The sequence below is a fragment of the Micrasema longulum genome, unplaced genomic scaffold (assembly GCF_059751315.1).
Source record: "Micrasema longulum isolate JH-2025_06_02 unplaced genomic scaffold, ASM5975131v1 h1tg000554l, whole genome shotgun sequence".
NCBI lineage: Eukaryota > Metazoa > Arthropoda > Insecta > Trichoptera > Brachycentridae > Micrasema > Micrasema longulum.
In genome coordinates this window covers 403,936-424,138 of record NW_028277750.1, presented here as the reverse complement: position 1 = coordinate 424,138, position 20,203 = coordinate 403,936, and the positions used below count along the sequence as shown (strand labels likewise).

General features: G+C 31.8%; 1 protein-coding gene across 1 annotated transcript in view; it reads right to left on the bottom strand.

Moving 5' to 3' along the window:
- LOC148280669 (uncharacterized) overlaps positions 1-19,413 on the bottom strand; it is a 161,404-nt gene extending 141,991 nt beyond the window's left edge. Inside the window, exons 1-2 of the mRNA XM_088228025.1 lie at positions 18,723-19,413; positions 3,886-3,987 (exon numbers count right to left, since the gene is read on the bottom strand). Of these exons, the coding sequence (XP_088084151.1) occupies positions 3,886-3,987; positions 18,723-18,752 (132 nt within the window). The 5' untranslated portion in view covers positions 18,753-19,413. The remainder of the gene's footprint in view (positions 1-3,885; positions 3,988-18,722) is intronic.
- Positions 19,414-20,203: the final 790 nt, after the last annotated feature.

Sequence of the window (20,203 nt, the reverse complement as noted above, 5' to 3'; positions counted from 1 at the left end):
ATAAAGACAGATAAGACCACGTTTCCTCTTAATATCACACGATAATTAAACGTAGTTATGCAGAAAGCAGCAAACCGTAGAAAAGTAAAACTGAGATAATAGCACTTTTGTGGAAAGAGTAAACAATCGAATCTGTACAGCATTTGGAATGTTTCTAACTTCGACAAATGATTAATAATGCATGTATTAGATTTTTTTTATAATACAAAAAAACATTTACTTATGTATATGACAAGATTGAATGATTTTTAAAGTCTGGCTGACCACACAACCTAAGATGGGCTTTTTACAGAAAACAGCCTGCTCTAGTAAAACTCTGATGTGTGTTATATAATTATTTATTGTTTATTTTATTTTATGCTCATATTAGGACACTTAATTGTTCAGAATCACCTAATTATTTTTTAACAATAATGAAAAAAAATATTTTACCATGTTTTAAAGAAATTTTGATGACTTTTTAAGTCTAAAGACTACAAAACCCTAAATATGCATTTTGCAAAAAACAGCCACATCAAATATTTAATGAAACTTTTTACAAACTCTGAATGTATAATGTGACATTCATTTACACGACATTTTGACATTATGATATTTGTAGAAGGTGATTATTTCAGTTTGTATTAAAACGGCCTGGCTGTTTTTAGCTGAACATGACCTTCCTGAATTTGATAAAACCTAATTTTTTTCTAAATTGTGAACTGACTGTTTTCTACATAGCTACGTTCAGTTTGTGATCATTGATGACGTGTGAACGATCCTAAAAACAGAACGTCAATATTTTCGGCCATCTTGTTTCTATCGCCCAGGCCTTGAGCCTATGTGGTGTTGGATCCATAGTGCCTACCTAGCGGATAGTCTGAAATCGGCACTGGCCATTATAATGGCGGCGCATAATTTAAGTGCCGATCTATGTTTGGCAAGTCAACACGGGGTAAGAGATTGTCAGAAAAGGGGCGGCTCGTTTGCCCCAAATAAAAACCATTTCCTCCCAAAATTAGCAAGGCGCAAAAAAATAACTGTCTCAATGAGTCGATTTAATTTCACGTACTAATAATTTGCTAATTTAGTGAGCGCGTCTGCCTACCGTGCACGAGGTCTCGGGTTCCAATCCCGCCATGGTTGACATGAAATGTTTATTTAAAAATGCGTTTTTAGGCAATAATATTTGAACGTAGCTGTGCAAAAAGCAGCCTGTCCACAATTTCGAAAAAATGAGATATATGTGTAATCGGGAGCAGTAAGGTCAATTATGTTCTGCTTAAAACAGCCAGCTTTTTCATACAAAAAACTGTAATAATCACCTTCTGAAAAAAGTGTCGATAACAAAAACGGTATTTCTCAATTTGCAGAAAACACACACAGAACTAAAAAAATCTTATATACTTTAAAAATCATTAAAACTGGTCAAATACATAATAAGATTTAAATTTGTAATATAAAAAAAACTAACACTTCATTATACAATTACTAAAATTTTCAATAAGATTCCTAAGCTGATCTTAACACTTTGAGCACCGGCCGAATACACATAGAATTTACCCTGTGCCCGGCCCATTTTTGTGAAATTTCATGCTTCGTAAAGGGTTACTTAAAAGTGTCATAATTATGAAAATACTAGGTCAAATCAATTAAAAAATTCTTAATTTATTTGAAATAATTAATTAAGTTATGTTTGTATGATAGTTTTACCAACATTGGCCTTTATGGAGAGCCACATTGCGCATTGCAATATTCGCACATATCCAGGGCCTTACTCCTTTTTCTGTGCTTTGTATCCCGGAGCCGTGTAAACACGTGATTATAATAACCATGCGTTGTGTCTTGGTCCCGTGGTTTACCAGCAGCAAAAAAGTACTAATAAAATTCACTAAATGTCAATAAAATGCACTTTTTTAGACAGCCGGTAAACCACGTGAAAACACGGGACCGGGACACAATGCATGGTTATATAATCACGTGTTTACACGGCTCCGGGATAGAAAGTGTTAGAAGAAAATGTTGACAAAACTTTTAAGAAAAAAATAATTGAATGGCTAATATGTAGCAAGGCTTTATATATTTATTATTATTTTTATGTTAACAGTTTTTTATGTGTATAAATACGTATGCTTTTAGTTCTTAATAATGTTTACATTACTTTTTAAATTTATATAATTTCTGTAACGTTTTTCTTTGAAAAGGAAAAAATAGAAACCTGCTGACAACCGGTTTCGCGGTTTAGTGGGTTTTATTATTTTTCCTTTTATATTTTTCTGTTAGCCTTCTTAAATAAAAAAAAATACAATACAATGTTTAAATTTAACTCAACAGAGAAAGAAAACCTTTCTGAGAAGGGATATATAAGTCTAGGCATTTACAGGGCTTATGACCTGTCATTGGCTGGTTTAAGTGGGCAAAATGGTGAATGTTATACAGTGTTTCAAAAATTAATCTAAATGTCCCCTTTCGCGTGAGAAGAAATAAGTATTTATCCCATCTGCCAGTCTGCAGTACTAATTATGCACAACACTGTTTCCTCTATCGTTCTTGCTACTACTACTACTACTTCTACTACCATCGCGCCATTTCCCCGTAGGGGTAGGCAGAGAGGACCGAGATGGACCGCCATACATGTCTATCCTGGCATACATTCCTAGCTTTTTCCACATGCATACATCTTGTCATACATGCCCTTCGGTTCTGTCTGCTTTTGACATGACCAGACTTAAGATTTTGGTTTATCTGATCATGCCACGTCTTCCTTGGTCGTTCTCGTCTCACGTTGCCGTTCATTTTCGCCATATATACTTGTTTTATCATTCTTTCGTCGTCCATTCGTTCTACGTGACCAAACCATCTCAGAGACCCTCTTTTCTATTTCATTCATCTATTGATATATTTAACATGCCCCTTAATTTCAATTTATTTATTTTATAAACGTTTATGTGCATTACAAAAAAGTTCAATGCATACATAAAACGAAAAAATTAATACTAAAATTTAAATATTCAAAAATGGTAAAATAAAAATACCCAGCAATTATAGGGAAAGAATGCTATCCTCTCTGAACTTTTTTTTACTAATATGAAAGATGTCAATATCCGAAGAGATACGGTTGAGTAAAGACATTGCTCTTCCTACTGGCATTACCATAGGCAGGTTGGTTCTGCAAGCAGGAAGATAAAACAGCTGAAGCTGTCTATGTCTAAGGTAGTCATTAGGAACATAAAGAAAAATACTCTCTATGTAAAAATAAATTAAGAATCATTATTTCTGGCTGCGATGCGATCCTACTTGCTATTTAATGATTTAATGACACTTACGCACACCTGAACACTTATTCCTACACAAATACACATAAATACATCTCTACACTCACTCTCATACAAATACACATAAAAACACCCTTTTGTTGTACCACAATTTAATATATATGATTTTTAACATATTACAACAGGGATGAAGAACATTTAAGAAAAGGTAATAAAGAAGTCTAGGCATCTACAGGGCTTATGACCTGTCAATGGGTAGTTTAAGTGGCCACTTTACACACTGTGTAACATTCACCATTCTGCCTATATTTGAACATCTATATTCCTTCAATTCTTTCATCTGTTGATGTTTGTGAAGTTAAAGAGCTGAAACCTTTATTTATGCAGGTGAGATTCATCTAATTGAATTATTTCACCTACATACTAGGCAACGCCTGAAAATGTTATTTTTTCAATTTGTATACTTCTTCATGGACCAGGTAATTTATCAACAATATTTTGAGTTTGTCCAAATTTTTGTCGACAAATATGATTTTTATTTAGAAACTTCGCTGGTCTGTCTGTATCTTTTTTATGTTATTATATCATTGTCCACTATTTGTTTCTGTAAAATAAATAAATAAGTACTCACGGCATTGCTAACGTTGATGTCCACATCCTGGTTGAGGAGCGACAGTATCTTGTCCAGCTGTCCCGCCCTCGCCGCCCTCAGGAAGGCGGTGCTGTTGTCCGTCTGAAAGACAAATCAACATTATGGTTAGTCAACTCTGTGTCTGGCCGCTGCTGTGTAAAATAGAACCACCACTCTGAACAATGGTTTTCGAATGACTACATCATCATACCCCTGTTATGTTATGTATTTATATGGATAGTTGTAAAAAAAACTTGAACACCTAGTTACAACTTACATTATACTCAATACTAGCGGACCCGAAAGACGTTGTCCTGCCTATTCGCATAAATAAATTGTCTGTTTTTTTATGAATGTATGTATGTGTATGCGCATGGGTGTATGTACGTGTGTGTGTATGTACAATTGTATATATGTGTATATATATATTTATTTATTATATTGAAAACATATTATACATAATTATATACAATATTCCCAAGGAGTTTTTAAAAAAAAAAAACTCATTTAGGGACATACAGATAACAATTTTTTTAAAGACGTTTTTAAATTTTAAACTATAATATTATTTACAAAAGCAGAAAAATTAAAATTATGATATACTACAAATTAAAAAGGGTATGAAAAATACTTGAAAATAACAAAATAAACAGAATACTAGGCATGGAAATAAATTCAAAATAATGTTTACATTATGCAATCTGGGAAAGAAAATTGAAAAAGTTTAAAAATTACATGTATGTATATATACATACTGAACTAGTACAAAATAAAATCATTTTTTTTAATTAACAAAATATGCGCACACCCAATACAGGTTAATTTTTTTTTATCAAAAACGTATTGAAATTATGTATACAAGCCAAAAAAAGTAAAAAAAAAAAACACAAATAACATTTAAATAGTATTAAAAATTACATATACAAGCAAAAATTACATATATATATATATATATATATGTGTGTATATATGTGTATGTCTGTATGTATATGAATCAAAATGTGTATCCGAATAAGTTTATATTTTGTTTGTCTGTGCTCTATATAAATTTGTTAACTTTTATAATATATTAAAATGTAATTGCCTAGCTTGGAACAGGGTATGTACCCTTGTTAGCTGGGCAAAGTGAACATGGAATTGTATTTTGATAAAGAGTGTGAATAAATTAATAAATAAATAAAATAAAATAATTAAGCCATATTTTAAGGACTATAATTTGTGCAGCGTACATTAACTCGTCGCCAGACACCAACTCAAGTATAGGCTTTACTATTTTTCGCTTAGTTTTTTTCGTAAAATTACCAAAAGATTTCTTTCTGCTGGTATTTCCAGAAAAAAATTAATTATACTTCTGATGTATGATGTATGAGGAATCTCTTTAGAAAATAAGTGCTGATATAAGAACGTAATTTTTTTGTTACTAAAAATCACTAAATTATAGTAAAAGTTTATTCTATTCATTAAAAAAATAAGTTTTTTTATCCATAATTTCAACAAAAATTTTAATCAAAATATATTAAAATAATTAATTTCTATCGTACTGTCCATATTAAATGTTGGTTTAGTGAGTGTCCTGATGAAGAGACTGGCCCGTCCCGAAACGGGTAAACAAAAAAAGTCGGTAAGTGGTTTAATACAAACGTTTACTAACTCCCAGAGCACGTATTATGTCATACCCAAAACCCGTACGACTTTTACTCAGAGATATCTCTCATTTGTTTATTGTGATGTTTGCTCGGAGACACTTTTCATATATATCTCCAAGAGTGCTCAACTTCTTAGATGATTAGGATTAGGATTTGTACTTAGAACCGGAAAAGATTTTAATAATATAAACACATTAAAATATCTTTACACATCTCTAGTTAGAAGCCAACTAGATTATAATTCTCCAATATGGTCACCTTATCAAATCACTTTCTCAGATTCTATTGAGAGAATTCAGAATAAATTTCTTAGATATATTAATTTTAAGATGGGTTTTTCTACTAATCAATTAAATTATAACAAAATTTTAGACTCTCTTAAATTAACTAAATTGCAAGAACGAAGAACATCGACCGATCTTATGACTTTATATAAAATAATAAAACCAATGTTTGATACCCCTGATCTACTGAAATTGATTTCATTCTATGTACCACCTAGATTAAGCAGAACATCTACAATATTTCATTGTCAAAATTCTCGAACGGTAGCTCAATATAACTCACCTATTGTTTGATTACAGAATACCAGGAATGAATATGCATCACATTTTGATATATTTAGTTTATCTCTGCCTAACTTAAAAAATAAAGTGACCAACATATTTTTATCAAAAAGAGCAAATCATCTTCAGAAGATTGGGTTGGAATAGTTATAATTTGATTGATTAATGTATTTTGTTATTGTATAATTTCTTTAAAATATGTATGTATTTCAAGTAATTAATAATGTGTACAGTACGAGTATATTAATATTTCATCCTCGATTTTTTTTATTTTTAATATTTTTATTTCTAAGCACTCTTTATACCACATATATGTAAATGGCAGAAATGCCGTATATAAATAAATAAATAAATAAATATTAAGGTTCTCCAAAACAACGTCTATATTTAAGATGAAGATCCATAACTGGATTGGATCGAGGGGTAGAGACCACTGTATGAGATTGCTTCGGGAATAAATGCATAACATCGCTGCTGTTTTCATTATTATCCATATACGTATATCGTATATGTGTATGTCATCACTGTCATACGTATTATTGTATAACTCTTGATTCCATTTTCGACATGTATTATAAATTTTTATTATTTTATTTTTTCTATTATTTATTTATTTATTTATTCACACTCTTTATCAAAATACGATTCCATGTTCACTTTGCCCAACTAACAAGGGTACATACCCCGTTCCAAGCTAGGCAATTACATTTTAATATATTATAATAGTTAACAAATTTAAATAGAGCACAGACAAACAAAATATAAACTTATTCGGATACACATTTTGATTCATATACATACAGACATACACATATATAAATATACACATATATACACATGTACATACACACACACGTACATACACCTTTGCGCATACACATACATACATTCATAAAAACATAGACAATTTGTTTATGCGAAACTTCATGGTTGTCATCTATAAATATATATTTTTTTAATTATTCCTTATTTTTTATATTTTATTTTTGACATCCAGTAAGGTTCTCCAATCCGTGGCATGCATCAACTTTTCTGACTCCCTACGACCAATGTCATAAAAGAGCGAGGTCAACACCTTCCGTAACTTGACAACACTCCCGTCTTTCCACGATTCTGGCAAAAGGTTATGGACCTTTTTGCCTGCGTAATAGTGTTGTCTCGATGCCAGAACAGTGTTGACCCCTTCACTTAGTATCGGATCCCTATTAGAGTATCTTGTATTATGGTTGTGGTTGACGCTTGGGTAAATGTCTCTATTTATGTGTGTAACCACTACCGTTCTCAATATATACTGTTGAATAATATTCAGTACTCTTTGAAGAGCAATAATAATCACTTGGATAACGAAATGTTTTTTTAATTTTTTTTTATTATTTTGTATATTTTTCTATTATTATTTTGTATATTGTTTTGATTATTTTGCATACTGTTTTGATTACCTGTATATTGTTTTAATATGTAAATAAATATTTTCGATTTAACACGGAATTTTCTAACAAGTCGGGACATAAAAAACAAATAATTGTGTCTATGTAAAATTGTGTATTTTGTGCATTAAATTAATAAATAAATAAAATTTATCGCACCGAGAGTGTTCAATATTTTGGAAAAGCGTATTAAGGATAAAAACTATATTTAGGAAAGGAATTAAGGACTGGATTTTCCTTAAAGGGAGGGAAAGAGATAATGTGAAAATGGGAAACTCCTTGAAGATTTTCCGAATGTTTGAGTTTACTGTTTACCATATTGATGTGCCGTATATTTGTTTTTTTAAAAATATTTTTTATGTTTCTGATCCTCTATTTGTGGTGATATACTCATGTGTCTGTGTCAACTAATTGCTCGTCCCATCTCTCAACACGGGACTTCTAGTCCCATGAAGTTGGGACTTATGTCTTAAATACTGTACAATAAACTGAACGTAGTTATGCAGAAAGCTGCCAGTCCACAATTTTGAAAAATTAGATATTGATGTTATCGGGTGCATTAAGGTCAATTCTATGTTCTGTTAAAAACAACCAGACTGCTGTCATACAAAAAACTGTATAAATCACTTTCTGAAAATGGTGTCGATCACAAAAACGGCATTTCTCGATTTGCAGAAAACACCCACAGCACTAGAAAAATCTTACGGTACATTCAAATCATTAACTCTGGTTAAATACATAATTCAATTCTCTTTTGTCTGGTAAAAAAACTAGTGTACTCATTGCTTATCATTTGTTCAAGTCAAAAACTTTGAAATGTACTCTCCTATACCCAGGATACATAGGTATGGAAATGAATTAGAACAAATATTCGATATATTCAATACAAATTCTGTTCATGAATTAAAACGAATTCTCACTCGTTATTTTTTAGAAAAATAATGGATTTATTTTTAAGTATATTATTAAATTTTACTTTGTTTCCTGGAATACGTGATTTTTTATTTCTTTATTTAACATGTTCGACATAATTTTAAATTGTATATTGGTGGATTTATTGCCAAATGGCAACTTCTTCCAACCAACTGATGATGATGATTTCACTAAATAGAGGTATTATTAACAATATTTTGAGTTTGTCTATATTTTTGTAGACAAGGACTGGATTCAATTCCCTGGTGAGCAGTTTATATTAACAGATTACAACAGAGATGAAGAACATTTAAGAGAAAGCAATATAGAAGTCTATGCATCTACAGGGCTTATGACCTGTCAATGGCTGGTTTAAGTGGCCACTTTATACACTGTGTAACATTCACCATGAAGAAGTATAGAAATTGAAAAAATAATATTTTCAGGCGTTGCCTAGTATGTAGGTGAAATAATTCAATTAGATGAATCTCACCCGCATAAATAAAGGTTTCAGCTCTTTAACTTCACAAACATCAACAGATGAAAGAATTGAAGGAATATAGATGTTCAAATATAGGCAGAATGGTGAATGTTACACAGTGTGTAAAGTGGCCACTTAAACCAGCCATTGACAGGTCATAAGCCCTGTAGATGCCTAGACTTCTATATTGCCTTCTCTTAAATGTTCTTCATCTCTGCTGTAATATGTTAAGAGGTATTATTATTTAGTAGTTTGACTATTTTTATTTGTTATTTTTGTTTTATTGCTCAAAAAACTTTTATTTTTTTAAGTACTTATGTTGTATGATTTTTTTATGATTATATTCTAGTTATTCTCAACTTTACTGTGTTATATTTATATTTAGTACATAAGATTTTATCATAGTTATTGCTTTCTTTTATTAAGAAATGTTATGTTTCTTTTTAACTTTTTGTATTGTATGTTTACTTATGTTATATTTAGTTTTAATTATTCTATTATTTCATACTATGTACTACATGATTATTGTGCACTGCTGTGATTATTTCTGTAAATTATTATATTTTTGTAAAAGGTTCGTTGAACCGTTGATGTATAAATAAATAAAACATTCCAACTGTTGTGTAGATTCGATTATTCATCCTTTTCACAAAAGCGCTATTATCTCAGTTTCACTTTTCTATGGCTGGCTGCTTTCTGCATAACTACGTTTAACTTATGTATGTAAAAAAATCAATTAATTTAAATGTTTGACCTCACAGTTAATGCTTTGAACATAAATAAATAGTAAATATTTTTTTTTTTCACTTTTTCACAAGCATTATTCTTTTTTTTAAAACTTTTTTAGAGGATTTTTTCCACGGTACTGTGTGGAACGTATCTAACTTCCCATTTTTCAAATAACTTTTTAATATCTGCATTTTTACACGGGTTCATGTGTCTTGTAGTAAAAACATATTTTTAAGTCTTTTCGTGAATTTTTTTACGTCTCATTAAAATTTCCAGACGGATGCTAAAATACTTGTCCCAACAATGCCCATGCACACACGTTCACGTCATTATCCACTTCAAACTGTATTTTTTACACATTAATATTATACAGTGGAGTCATGGCTACGACTAAGCTGGTATTTTAATGGTCTTGAGCAGGGGTCTTCAAACCACAGGCCACGGGCCGACATCGCCAATTCGGCCGCCTTTAGCTCTAGGTTTGCGCTAGCAATTCTCGACATCAGTACCTACGGCCCGTTGCATTGCCGCAAACAATAAAGGCGAACCGGGTATGGAAGCGATTATGCGAAGCCTAATATTATATTTGACAATCCATAATAATGTTTTACGGTAACTTTATTCACAGAAAAATAAACAAATAATTACTACTTCTCATAAATCTTGTATTTGCCTTCAAATGTAAATAAAAATATTATTAAAGCGCGTCCAGCGCCAGCAATGAGTCAAGGAACTAGCCGATTACTACAGCTTATTTCTTCATAAAAATAAGTGGACTATATTTTGAACATGTTAAACCCAGTGACGGGATTTTTCTCCTAGAGTAATCTTTCAGATTACACAAAATCTTTGAAGATTCTCGATTTGGAAATCAGTATTTTAAACATTATTTCTTAAGGATATTTTTCTTTGAGATGCTTTTGACATATGACTCGCAACACATATGACGCTCGACGCGGCCGTTTTTAGCATTATTAGTTTTAAGAACAAATCAACCAGTTGAAATTTTAATCGTAATGAGTCTAATGAACCTAATACTGACTGAATTCATCGTGCTATTTTTTATAAACTTTTATATGGGTTATGGGTTATGTGTTAAATTAATGGATAATATAGCTACACAATAAAATATATCACGAATTACGTCGTTCGAGTTGATTTCATAGATAAGAGTTGTTGTATAACACAGAACCACAGAAAAAATAGCAGTTTATGTTTATATCGCTTACATTATGTTATGTACCTACTATACATATGTCTTGTCATGTCATTTACTCGAAAGAAAAAAAGTATACTATTTGACTACAAACTATCTGGGAAAATTGTCAATCGTTCAATGAAAGCGAGAGATTTGGGTGTACTGATGGATGATAGGCTTTTATTTAGAGATCACATAAATACAATAGTAGATAAGGCGTACAGACTTCTAGGGTTTATTTTACGAATCTCCAAGCCATTCTCATCACCAAATACATTCAAACTTATTTACTATACTTATGTGCGAAGTCAACTCGAATTCGCTTCATTAGTATGGTCCCCTCAATATAATGTATATATTAATCAAATTGAAAACATTCAAAAGAAATTTATAAGGAGCCTGGAATATCGTTTTGGCAACATTGAAAATGATTACGGCGCATCTTTGATCGGTTTTAATATAGAATCACTACAAAAAAGGCGCCTTACATATGATTTATTTTGTCTTTTCAAAATTCTCAATAATATAGTTGATTCGCCGTATCTTTTACAAAATATTGGTTTCCGTTGTCCTCTTCGCTATACTGATTAAATTCCCTTTTTTATGTACCAACTTGTAAAAACAATTATACCTCGAATTCATTCATTAGACGTACCTGTAGAAATTATAACGGACTCAGTATAGATGTAGACATTTTTAACTGCACGTTGCATTTGTAAAGAAAATTTCTTCACGGGGTCGATTATTTGGGATAGTTGCTGAATGTGCATCTTGAGTGGTTTATGCTATGTATATGTGCCGCATGTAATAATGTATATGTTTGTGTATGTTTTATATGTGCGTTCATGTGTGTGCGTGGATGGCTCTGAGTGTACATTCGGTATTTTTATTTATTCCTTCATGGAAAACGAAATGTCAACAATTATTATTTTCTCACTTAAAATTCTTATTTATTTTTTATTTTTTTGTCACATTTAATGTTTATATCTTTTTAATTTATGAAAACTGAATTGGTCTTTTTATGTTAAAAAAAATGTTGTTTTTAACACTTATTTTATATGACTATGTTTTCTGAATAAAATAAAATAAAAAAATAAAAAATACAGGTACAAATAAATTATGTTTTTTTATGCTTACCTGTAAATAAAATTTTAGTAAAGAATTTTAATAGAATTTTGTTATTTAAAGCTTAAAAACGGTTATATGTCTTAGTTATTAGTTTTTTTTTATTTTTCGTAATGTTTTAAATAATGATTATATGTGTATTTTCCCCCTTTCCGCACCCACTGGTGCATAGGGTACTGCATTGGTACACCAAATGCAACGTATCTTGATTATTTTTGTTACATGAAGGTAAGATGATCAGTCTTACGCTTCCGGTACCCCAGTCCAGGGACTATGAAATATTCTGGAGTGAAAACCCTTTTAAATCAATATTTCATATCAATTATGTCGGGAATCGAATCTCTTCCGTGGCAGGCAAACGCGCTGACCACTACACCACGAGGCCGAAATATATGGAACAGATTTAATAAAATAAAAATAACGAAAAAAAAATTACTAATTATGTTTACGAATCGACATAAAGTCTACTGAGAGGGTGAAGAGTGACTCAACGCTCGCATTGTGTAATATTTTAGGGGGATGACGTCATAAAATACAACCTATTGTTAGTACTGGCGCTTAGGACAGCCAAAATATGTTACGTATTAAATTTACATAATATTTCTCACGCACATATCACACATGGTGCCAATTTCATATTTAAATACCTATACTATGTTTCAATTAGTATATTTTAGGCGAATGATCACATTTTAATTATTAGAAGTAATTCGATATAGACTTACAGGGAGGGACCTTTTAATATTATCCATATATATACTACTTAAGATTTTTATGTCGAAGCTATTTTGTCATTTTAGCCCAAATACATATTCAAAGTTTTGAGTTTGTCCAAATGCTTGCAGACTGGCTGGATTCTCTCGTTGGGAGTTGTTCATATTTAAATTATTATTTTTTTCACAAAAATAAACATATAAGATGTAGATTTTCGTAGATCTCTTCGCGGCTAAACAGTGTGGGATAAAGTTGGATTGGCATGGTTTAGCTTAAAGTTTTTGATCTTTCGTTTTTTTTAATATATTGTACACTATTATTGTTTTACCCTTGTTTGTCTTTGCTAAATAGTTTTATGTTCTTTTTGTTCAGTTTCTTGCATTTATGTTTTTTCATGTAACTTTTGTAATGAACTTTTTATTAAAAAAACCGTATCTGTCAAATACAAAACGTATACTAACTTACTGACTATTAACAACTAACTCAAACTAACTCTTTACTAGTGACATCTACTTACAAGTAAAATTGACTAACTGTTACTTGGTCAATTCTTTGGATCTTGAATTTACTAATAAAAGTAATTATGTGTGTTGGTCAGTTTTACTTGTCAAAAATCTGTGAGCTTCTATCAAATGGTCACATATTTTACAATTTTTTTTTTTCTGGAGTGTCGGATCGATTTGGCATTTATACTAGTCAAGCATTGTGCTAATACGTTGTCAAAAAGTCAAAAATCTCAATTTCGTCACTTTTGCAAATGATCACTTTTACTTGTATAACCACGATATATTAAATCTAGAGTGTATATATGTAAAAAATACAAGGTTGCTTATATTGTAAATAGTGAATATACATAGGTTAATATAAGTGTACATATTGAACAGTTTGAAAACTATAAATTAGAATAGTAGGTGCGCAATAGTAATAAATAATTCAACAATGTTTGAGTATGTCCAAATGCTTGTAGACTGGCTGGCCTAGGGAGTTATTTATATTAAAATTTATTTCAACAGAGCGGGAAAACATTTTTGAGAAGGAAATATGAAAATCTAGGCATTTACAGGGTTTATGACCTGTCATTGACTGGTTTAACTGGCCGCTTTACAGACTGTGTAACATTCGCCATTCTGCCTATGTTTGAACATCCACGTTTCCTCAACTCTTCTATCTGTTGACTTTTGTGAAGTAAAAGAGCTGAAACCTATATTACGAGGGTGAGATTCATCCGACTGAATGCCTAGACTTCCATATCCCCTTCTCAAAAATGAAATCACTTTTACTTGTATAAACACGATTCCTGAATTTGATAACATCAATATCGCATTTTTGCAAAATTGTGGACGCTTTTTGTATTACTACGTTCAATTGTGAGTACTAAAAAATCACTTCTGCCATAATCCAGGGAGAAAATACGCGAATATTTTTTGTACGTTATGTCAGACCGCGTTTCCTCTTAAGGAGGTACGATTGACTGGTGAGATACGGGAAAAGGAAACGACAAAAAGCAGGTATTCTTATACAATGGTTTTTATTATGCCGTCTAGTCACGAGAGGGCGCTCGCATGTACGGAAAACATTTAAAAAAGGAACGAGATATTATTGTATCGTTTTGTATTCAGAACTCGGAACGGATAATTCTATTGACGCGATAATTTGTTTTTCGCAAAACTTTTCGGAAATTCGGCATTTTGCTTCGTGCGAAACCTGAGCCCGGCGCCATGTTGTTTTCTGTTACTTCGACCGAGACTTGCGTTCTTTTTTATAGAATAACTAGCGAATCCGACAGACGTTGTCCTGCCCAAATGTTGGCTTGCCTGCTATTAGCTGGTTGAACAAACGATTTTTTCGTAAATAAGGACACATGTTACGAGTATTTATTTTGGACTTTTTTGAGCTTTCTATATATTCGTAATATTGGCTAAGAGGCCTCGTCGTGCTCAAATCAAAATCGTGTAAAATCACTACTCTAGTGCCATAATCTATGAAGAAAATACGGAAATACGTATTTATGAAGAAAAGTCAGACCGCACTTTACCCTGAGCCTTCTAAAATTATGACACTTAACCAATGCCAAACGTGAGTTTAGCCATTCTTTAACCGCCAGCCGTGACCTTAACATTTAATTTGAAACTGTGAAAATAATTGAAAAGAAAAATGCCTGATTGTGTCATGAAAGCGTGCAAAAACTCTTCGGATAAGGGACTTCATCCTTACGGGAATTTGGATAAAAAAAATGTTTTTTGAAAATGTGCGAAAAAAATTATAAAAATATGTTTTTTTATTGTTTTATTTGTTTATTTTTACATACACATATTATTTACAAAGAAATATAATTACAAAAATACACTTTGGAAAAATACATCTTAAAATTAAGCTATAACATGAATTGGAAAAAATTCCCACAAAGACTTCAGCGTCTGAGCGTGGACCATTCCTTTTTTCATTATTAAAAATTAATAGCATATAAATATGGTACGACATGAACATGAAAAAAAAGAAAAGAAAAAGAAAAACTAAACTAACATATGCTGATATTACGAAAACATGATTTATTTTTAATTTTAATTAATTTTTTAAAGAATGTATCTATCTGTTCCTTCCATGCTGATCCAAGACCTCAAACCTACTTTAAAATATACCAGTGATTTGATGTTTTGTATGAAATAAATGAAAACGAACTACTTTGAACGACGTCACTATTTCGTATGAATCAACCAATGATCATACGAGGTTTTCCTGTAATTTGAATTATGTAATACCGAAAACACGAACGACTTTTACTCAGATTAATTTCTCGTTTGTGGCCCCAAGAGTGTTTAATGTCCTGAATGGACATATTAAGTTATCCAAAACGAAGGCCATTTTAGGAAAAGTGTACAAGTGTGGGTTTTGTCTAAGGAAAGAGACTGCTGCGAGTCATTGCGTAGATTTATATATGAAACTATTTAGCGTGTTGTCCAGAAGTTTGTTGAAATTGATATTTTTGTAATAATTTTTATTTGTCGTATTTTTTAATAATTTACATGCTTCCATTTTCTATTTTGTTGTATCCTGACTCAACACAGGGCTTTTGATACGCCTTTTTGGCCAAGGATACGTTATTTTTTGTTATGTGTGGCTTTATATATGAATAAATTTATTTATTTATTTATTTTACTAGGTAAACAAACAGTATGTACACATATATTGCCAATTTCTTTGTATATTAGAGTAAGAAACTCATGCACACACCAAAAAAATTGTTTACACTTAATACAATAATTTAAATTATGTTCAATATAATAAATGTAAAAGTAACGAAATGAAAAAATATTTATATAATAATAATGTTAAATGTCTGCTTCTCTCAAAATTTCAATAATTTTTGACCTAAATTTACACACATTGTCACAAAAAATATCAGCCTCGGTAAATATATTGTTATACTGGTCGCATATTCTAGGTATTGTAGATTGTTTAAAATAGTTTGTTGACGCGTTTTCAGTGTAAAACAAAAGATTTTGTCTTGTCGGTCTAGATGGCACACGGAATGGAAGTCTTTCTAGTAGGTTAGGAGAATCAATTTTGTTATTAATTAATTTGAATAAAAATAACTGGTCCAACATTATTCTTCGATTTTTAAGAGAGTTTATTCCATGGTACTGCATACTTTCAGCATGATTAGAAAGGTTAATGTTTAACCGGTAGTCGACCTGCTTAAAAAAAATTTGTTGGACCCTTTCTAGTCTATTAATACTTACATTATAGTAATAATAAAAACAAATAAATGCTAGGAGAGCTGTGGAAGATATCCGGTTTACTAACTCGTACGCCCTACTTTCTACAATTATTTTTTTACATGACCTCTGTTATTTTTCCTAATAAAAATAAAGGTGTCTTTACACCGCAATATTTTATAACAGTTACTTCTACGATCCGAAGAGTTTTCCATAAAAAAATTAGGGTTTTAGAATAAAACTTACAAATCTCCATTGGAGGAGTTACGGAGATATTTGCGAAAAACTTTGAAAAAAATATTGTGAGATTTCTAATTATGCTTCACTAAATCAATGGAGAATGCCAAGTTTGCGGTGTCAAGTAGTATAATTAAAATCTGTTTTTACAAGATTTAGAGACGGTTTTAAATTACGCTATTATTTAGGTAGGTGGGTTTTTATGTATAGTTTATTTTGGCACCAATAACTAATGCTCCGTTTTTGGCGGAAATGTTCTGATGCGCCCGTCATCAGGCAAACTGCACAAGTTTTGCCACGACCTAAGAAGAAGTAATATTATTTATTTACCTTACATTCTTGTATTTTTTACCTTTTGATAATGCCCAATGTGGCCATATTGTCCACATAAACTAAAATATGAAATTTAAACTGGATTTTTTAAATTTTTTTTTCATAATTTTTCTCGGTATTATATTTGCACAAAAAAACATTCGTAAAAATATGTTTTAGTTAGAACTTAAAAAAAATGGGCATTGAAGGGTTAAACCACTACCAATAAAAGAACAAACACAATAAATTTGTGTAATATAGTAAAATAATGTAAAATAAACCTGTCATTTTTCAAACAAAATTTCAAAATGTGTCCCACCTAACGCTAACAGTTCGTTACCCACGCCGATTATCCCCACTCTTTGACATGCCCATCTTCAAGTATTTTATGGACTCGGTCGTGCCATGTCTTTCTCGGTCTTCCTCGTTTTCCGCATCCATCAACATTCGCATCGTGAATCCTTTTAGCCGTTCTTTCGCCGTTCGTTCGCTCTACATGTCCAAACCAACGCAGAACCCCTTTCTCGATTCTGTCGATAATGCTCGTCTCAGCCTAACACAGTTCACGGATCTCGACACTTGTGCACCGATCATACATCGTTTTACCACACATTCGCCTGAGGGATCGCATTTCGACAGCATTCAACCTATTTTTATCATTATTCTTTCAATTCCGTACTTCGCTCCCATAAATCAGGGTCGGCGCCAGAACTCCATTGTGGACTGATAGTTTTGCCTCCTGCAACCAACATTTGTTTGCTAAAGTAGATTTCAGTGCACTGTTCACCCTGTTCCCGTGGGTAACGAATTATAAAATGTATTTTAAAACTTCAAATAAACGCTGTTCTGCAGCACTGAAGGTGAAATTCTTTTAGAATTTTCTGAATCTTTTCTCTCGGAACAGGCTATATTGAAAAGACCAATGTAACTAAATACTTGGGACTATTTATTGACTCCAAACATTCACGGAGCTACCAATTTGAGCATGTAAAATCAAAAATAGCACCCGTAACTGGCGTATTGTATCAAGGCTTGCTTCCTCATTCCGTTTTGTTTGCCGTCTACTACGCTATGATTCATTCCCACCCATCTTATTTCATGCATATGGGGTTTTGCCAGCAAAATTCAGATCTCGGAAATACAAGTTCTTCAGAACAGAGCTCTAAGAAACATTCTTGGACTTAAACGGGATTCCCATGTCGAGGATATCTACCGACAAACAAAGATACTTCCTTTCAAGGTAATGCCACTGCATGACATAACCAATACTATTTTAAATATCATCAACTTTTCTGCTCACTCAAATTTAAAATACACATTTGGTCATAATATTCATAATTACAATACGCGTTATTCAGGGAATCTTCATGTGTCTAAGTTTCGCTCAACAAAGTTTGGCAGTAGGTCCTTGGAAAATATTGGCCATTCCGAATATAATAAACTGCCTGATGAGCTAAGACACGAATAACTGAATAAAATATCCAGAAGTGTCGCAATTAAAAAATATTTTTTAAATCTTTTTGATGGTGATAATTATTAATGTAGTTGATATAAGATGGTGTTTTATGTTTCTTATACAATAATGTTTTCTTTTTATTTCGGATGTATTAATTTGTATGATATTATATACGGTCAAAAAAATGTTTTTTCTTATGTACGGTCCCAAATGAGTTTCTTTAATAACTCCTGGGAGTATAATATATAATGTTTGTATTTTATGTTTTATTAATAAAAAAAAATAAAAAAATATATATAAATAATTTTGCATAAGTACCTGACTCTGATTTCCCGTTTCAGTTGTCATCTCGCTAAAATTTTCTACAGCTTCGTCTGGATCACTATTCCCTTTATGTACACACCCACAACACCTAACACAATTTAATCTAGACAGCTTGGCTGCCGTATAGACTTATAAAAACTACGGTCCAACGTACAGCTTCAAAAACGGCAAACGTTAATAGCTATCGAACCAAAAAAGTACAAAATTCAACCATGATTCACGTATCGATCGCCTCGCAGCCGCCAAACTCCCGCACTGAAGCGAACATATTCGACGATTCCTCGCCAAATAGATACGAAAACCAATCGATCAATTAAGGTGGCTTACTGCTGTAGATTTAAAGGGGTTTTAAAGATGCTTCGTGCCATGTTTTTGCGATATTTTTGCGTGCGGAATCAACGTCAGTCGCCATAACGCCGAAGCGACCATTTTTGATTGCCAAACAGGAGACTACTTTTTTGAGTTACCGACGCGATTTTTCACTATTTTCGCCGTGCAATTTTCGCGTGCAAATCAAAAGCTACTTTGATTTAATTAGAATGTTATTTTTATCGATTATTTTTCTACGCTCTAGGTTGTTATAAAACTGTTATGGTTGTTTTTAATCTTGAATTAGGGCTGGGATAAAATTTTCTGACGTTTGAAGTAAGTGTCACAACACCAAAGTGGTGTTCGCAAGAACACTGGCTGCTGTAACAAGTGCTACCCCAAAAAATTGTTTGCGCAAGCGTGATTATTGCAACGGGGGTTGATTCGAGAGAGCGTCAACAAGAAATATAGTTGAACAAATTAATGTATTAATGTTTTATTTTTTATAAAAACTAAAACCATAACTTTCACACAAAAAACATAAATTATTTTATACAGAATATGTCTATTCTTTTATAAAATGTCTTATTAGCTACGTTTTAGACAATATTAAAGTTCCCCTGTTCTAATTCAGTAAAAACTAGCCTTCCTCTTCTGAATGACTTTGGTGTCTTCAACTTACAAGTATTTTTTCTTCGCCAACATCATCAATATTATATGCAAAGTACGTCAATTTTACACCAACTATTTTTCTTAAAAATATGACGTTTTTGTGTGGAAGTCTTTTTGATTTTCTCTGCAAAGTGGTTCTTGGGATTTTATACTTTTCCGAAACTTATCTGGCTGAAACACCGCATTTCATTTCAGTCAATGCCTTTTCCAGTTTCTCGTTTGAATACTCTGCATAATGGGGCCCATCGACCCTCTTTTTGTATACTCTGGCGTGTTTTTAGGGTGGCCCACTTCACCCCACAATGATACTGAAAATTGTCCCACTTCACCACCCGAAAGTTGCATTTTTTTATAATTTCAAATATTTTGACCGACGTCAAACACGTTTAGTTTTCAATATTGCCACGCAGTAACATGAACATTGCGAACACGCCAAGCCAACTCACAACATGACTAGACTTACCTTTGCAGTAGGTATAATATGGCCAACGTTT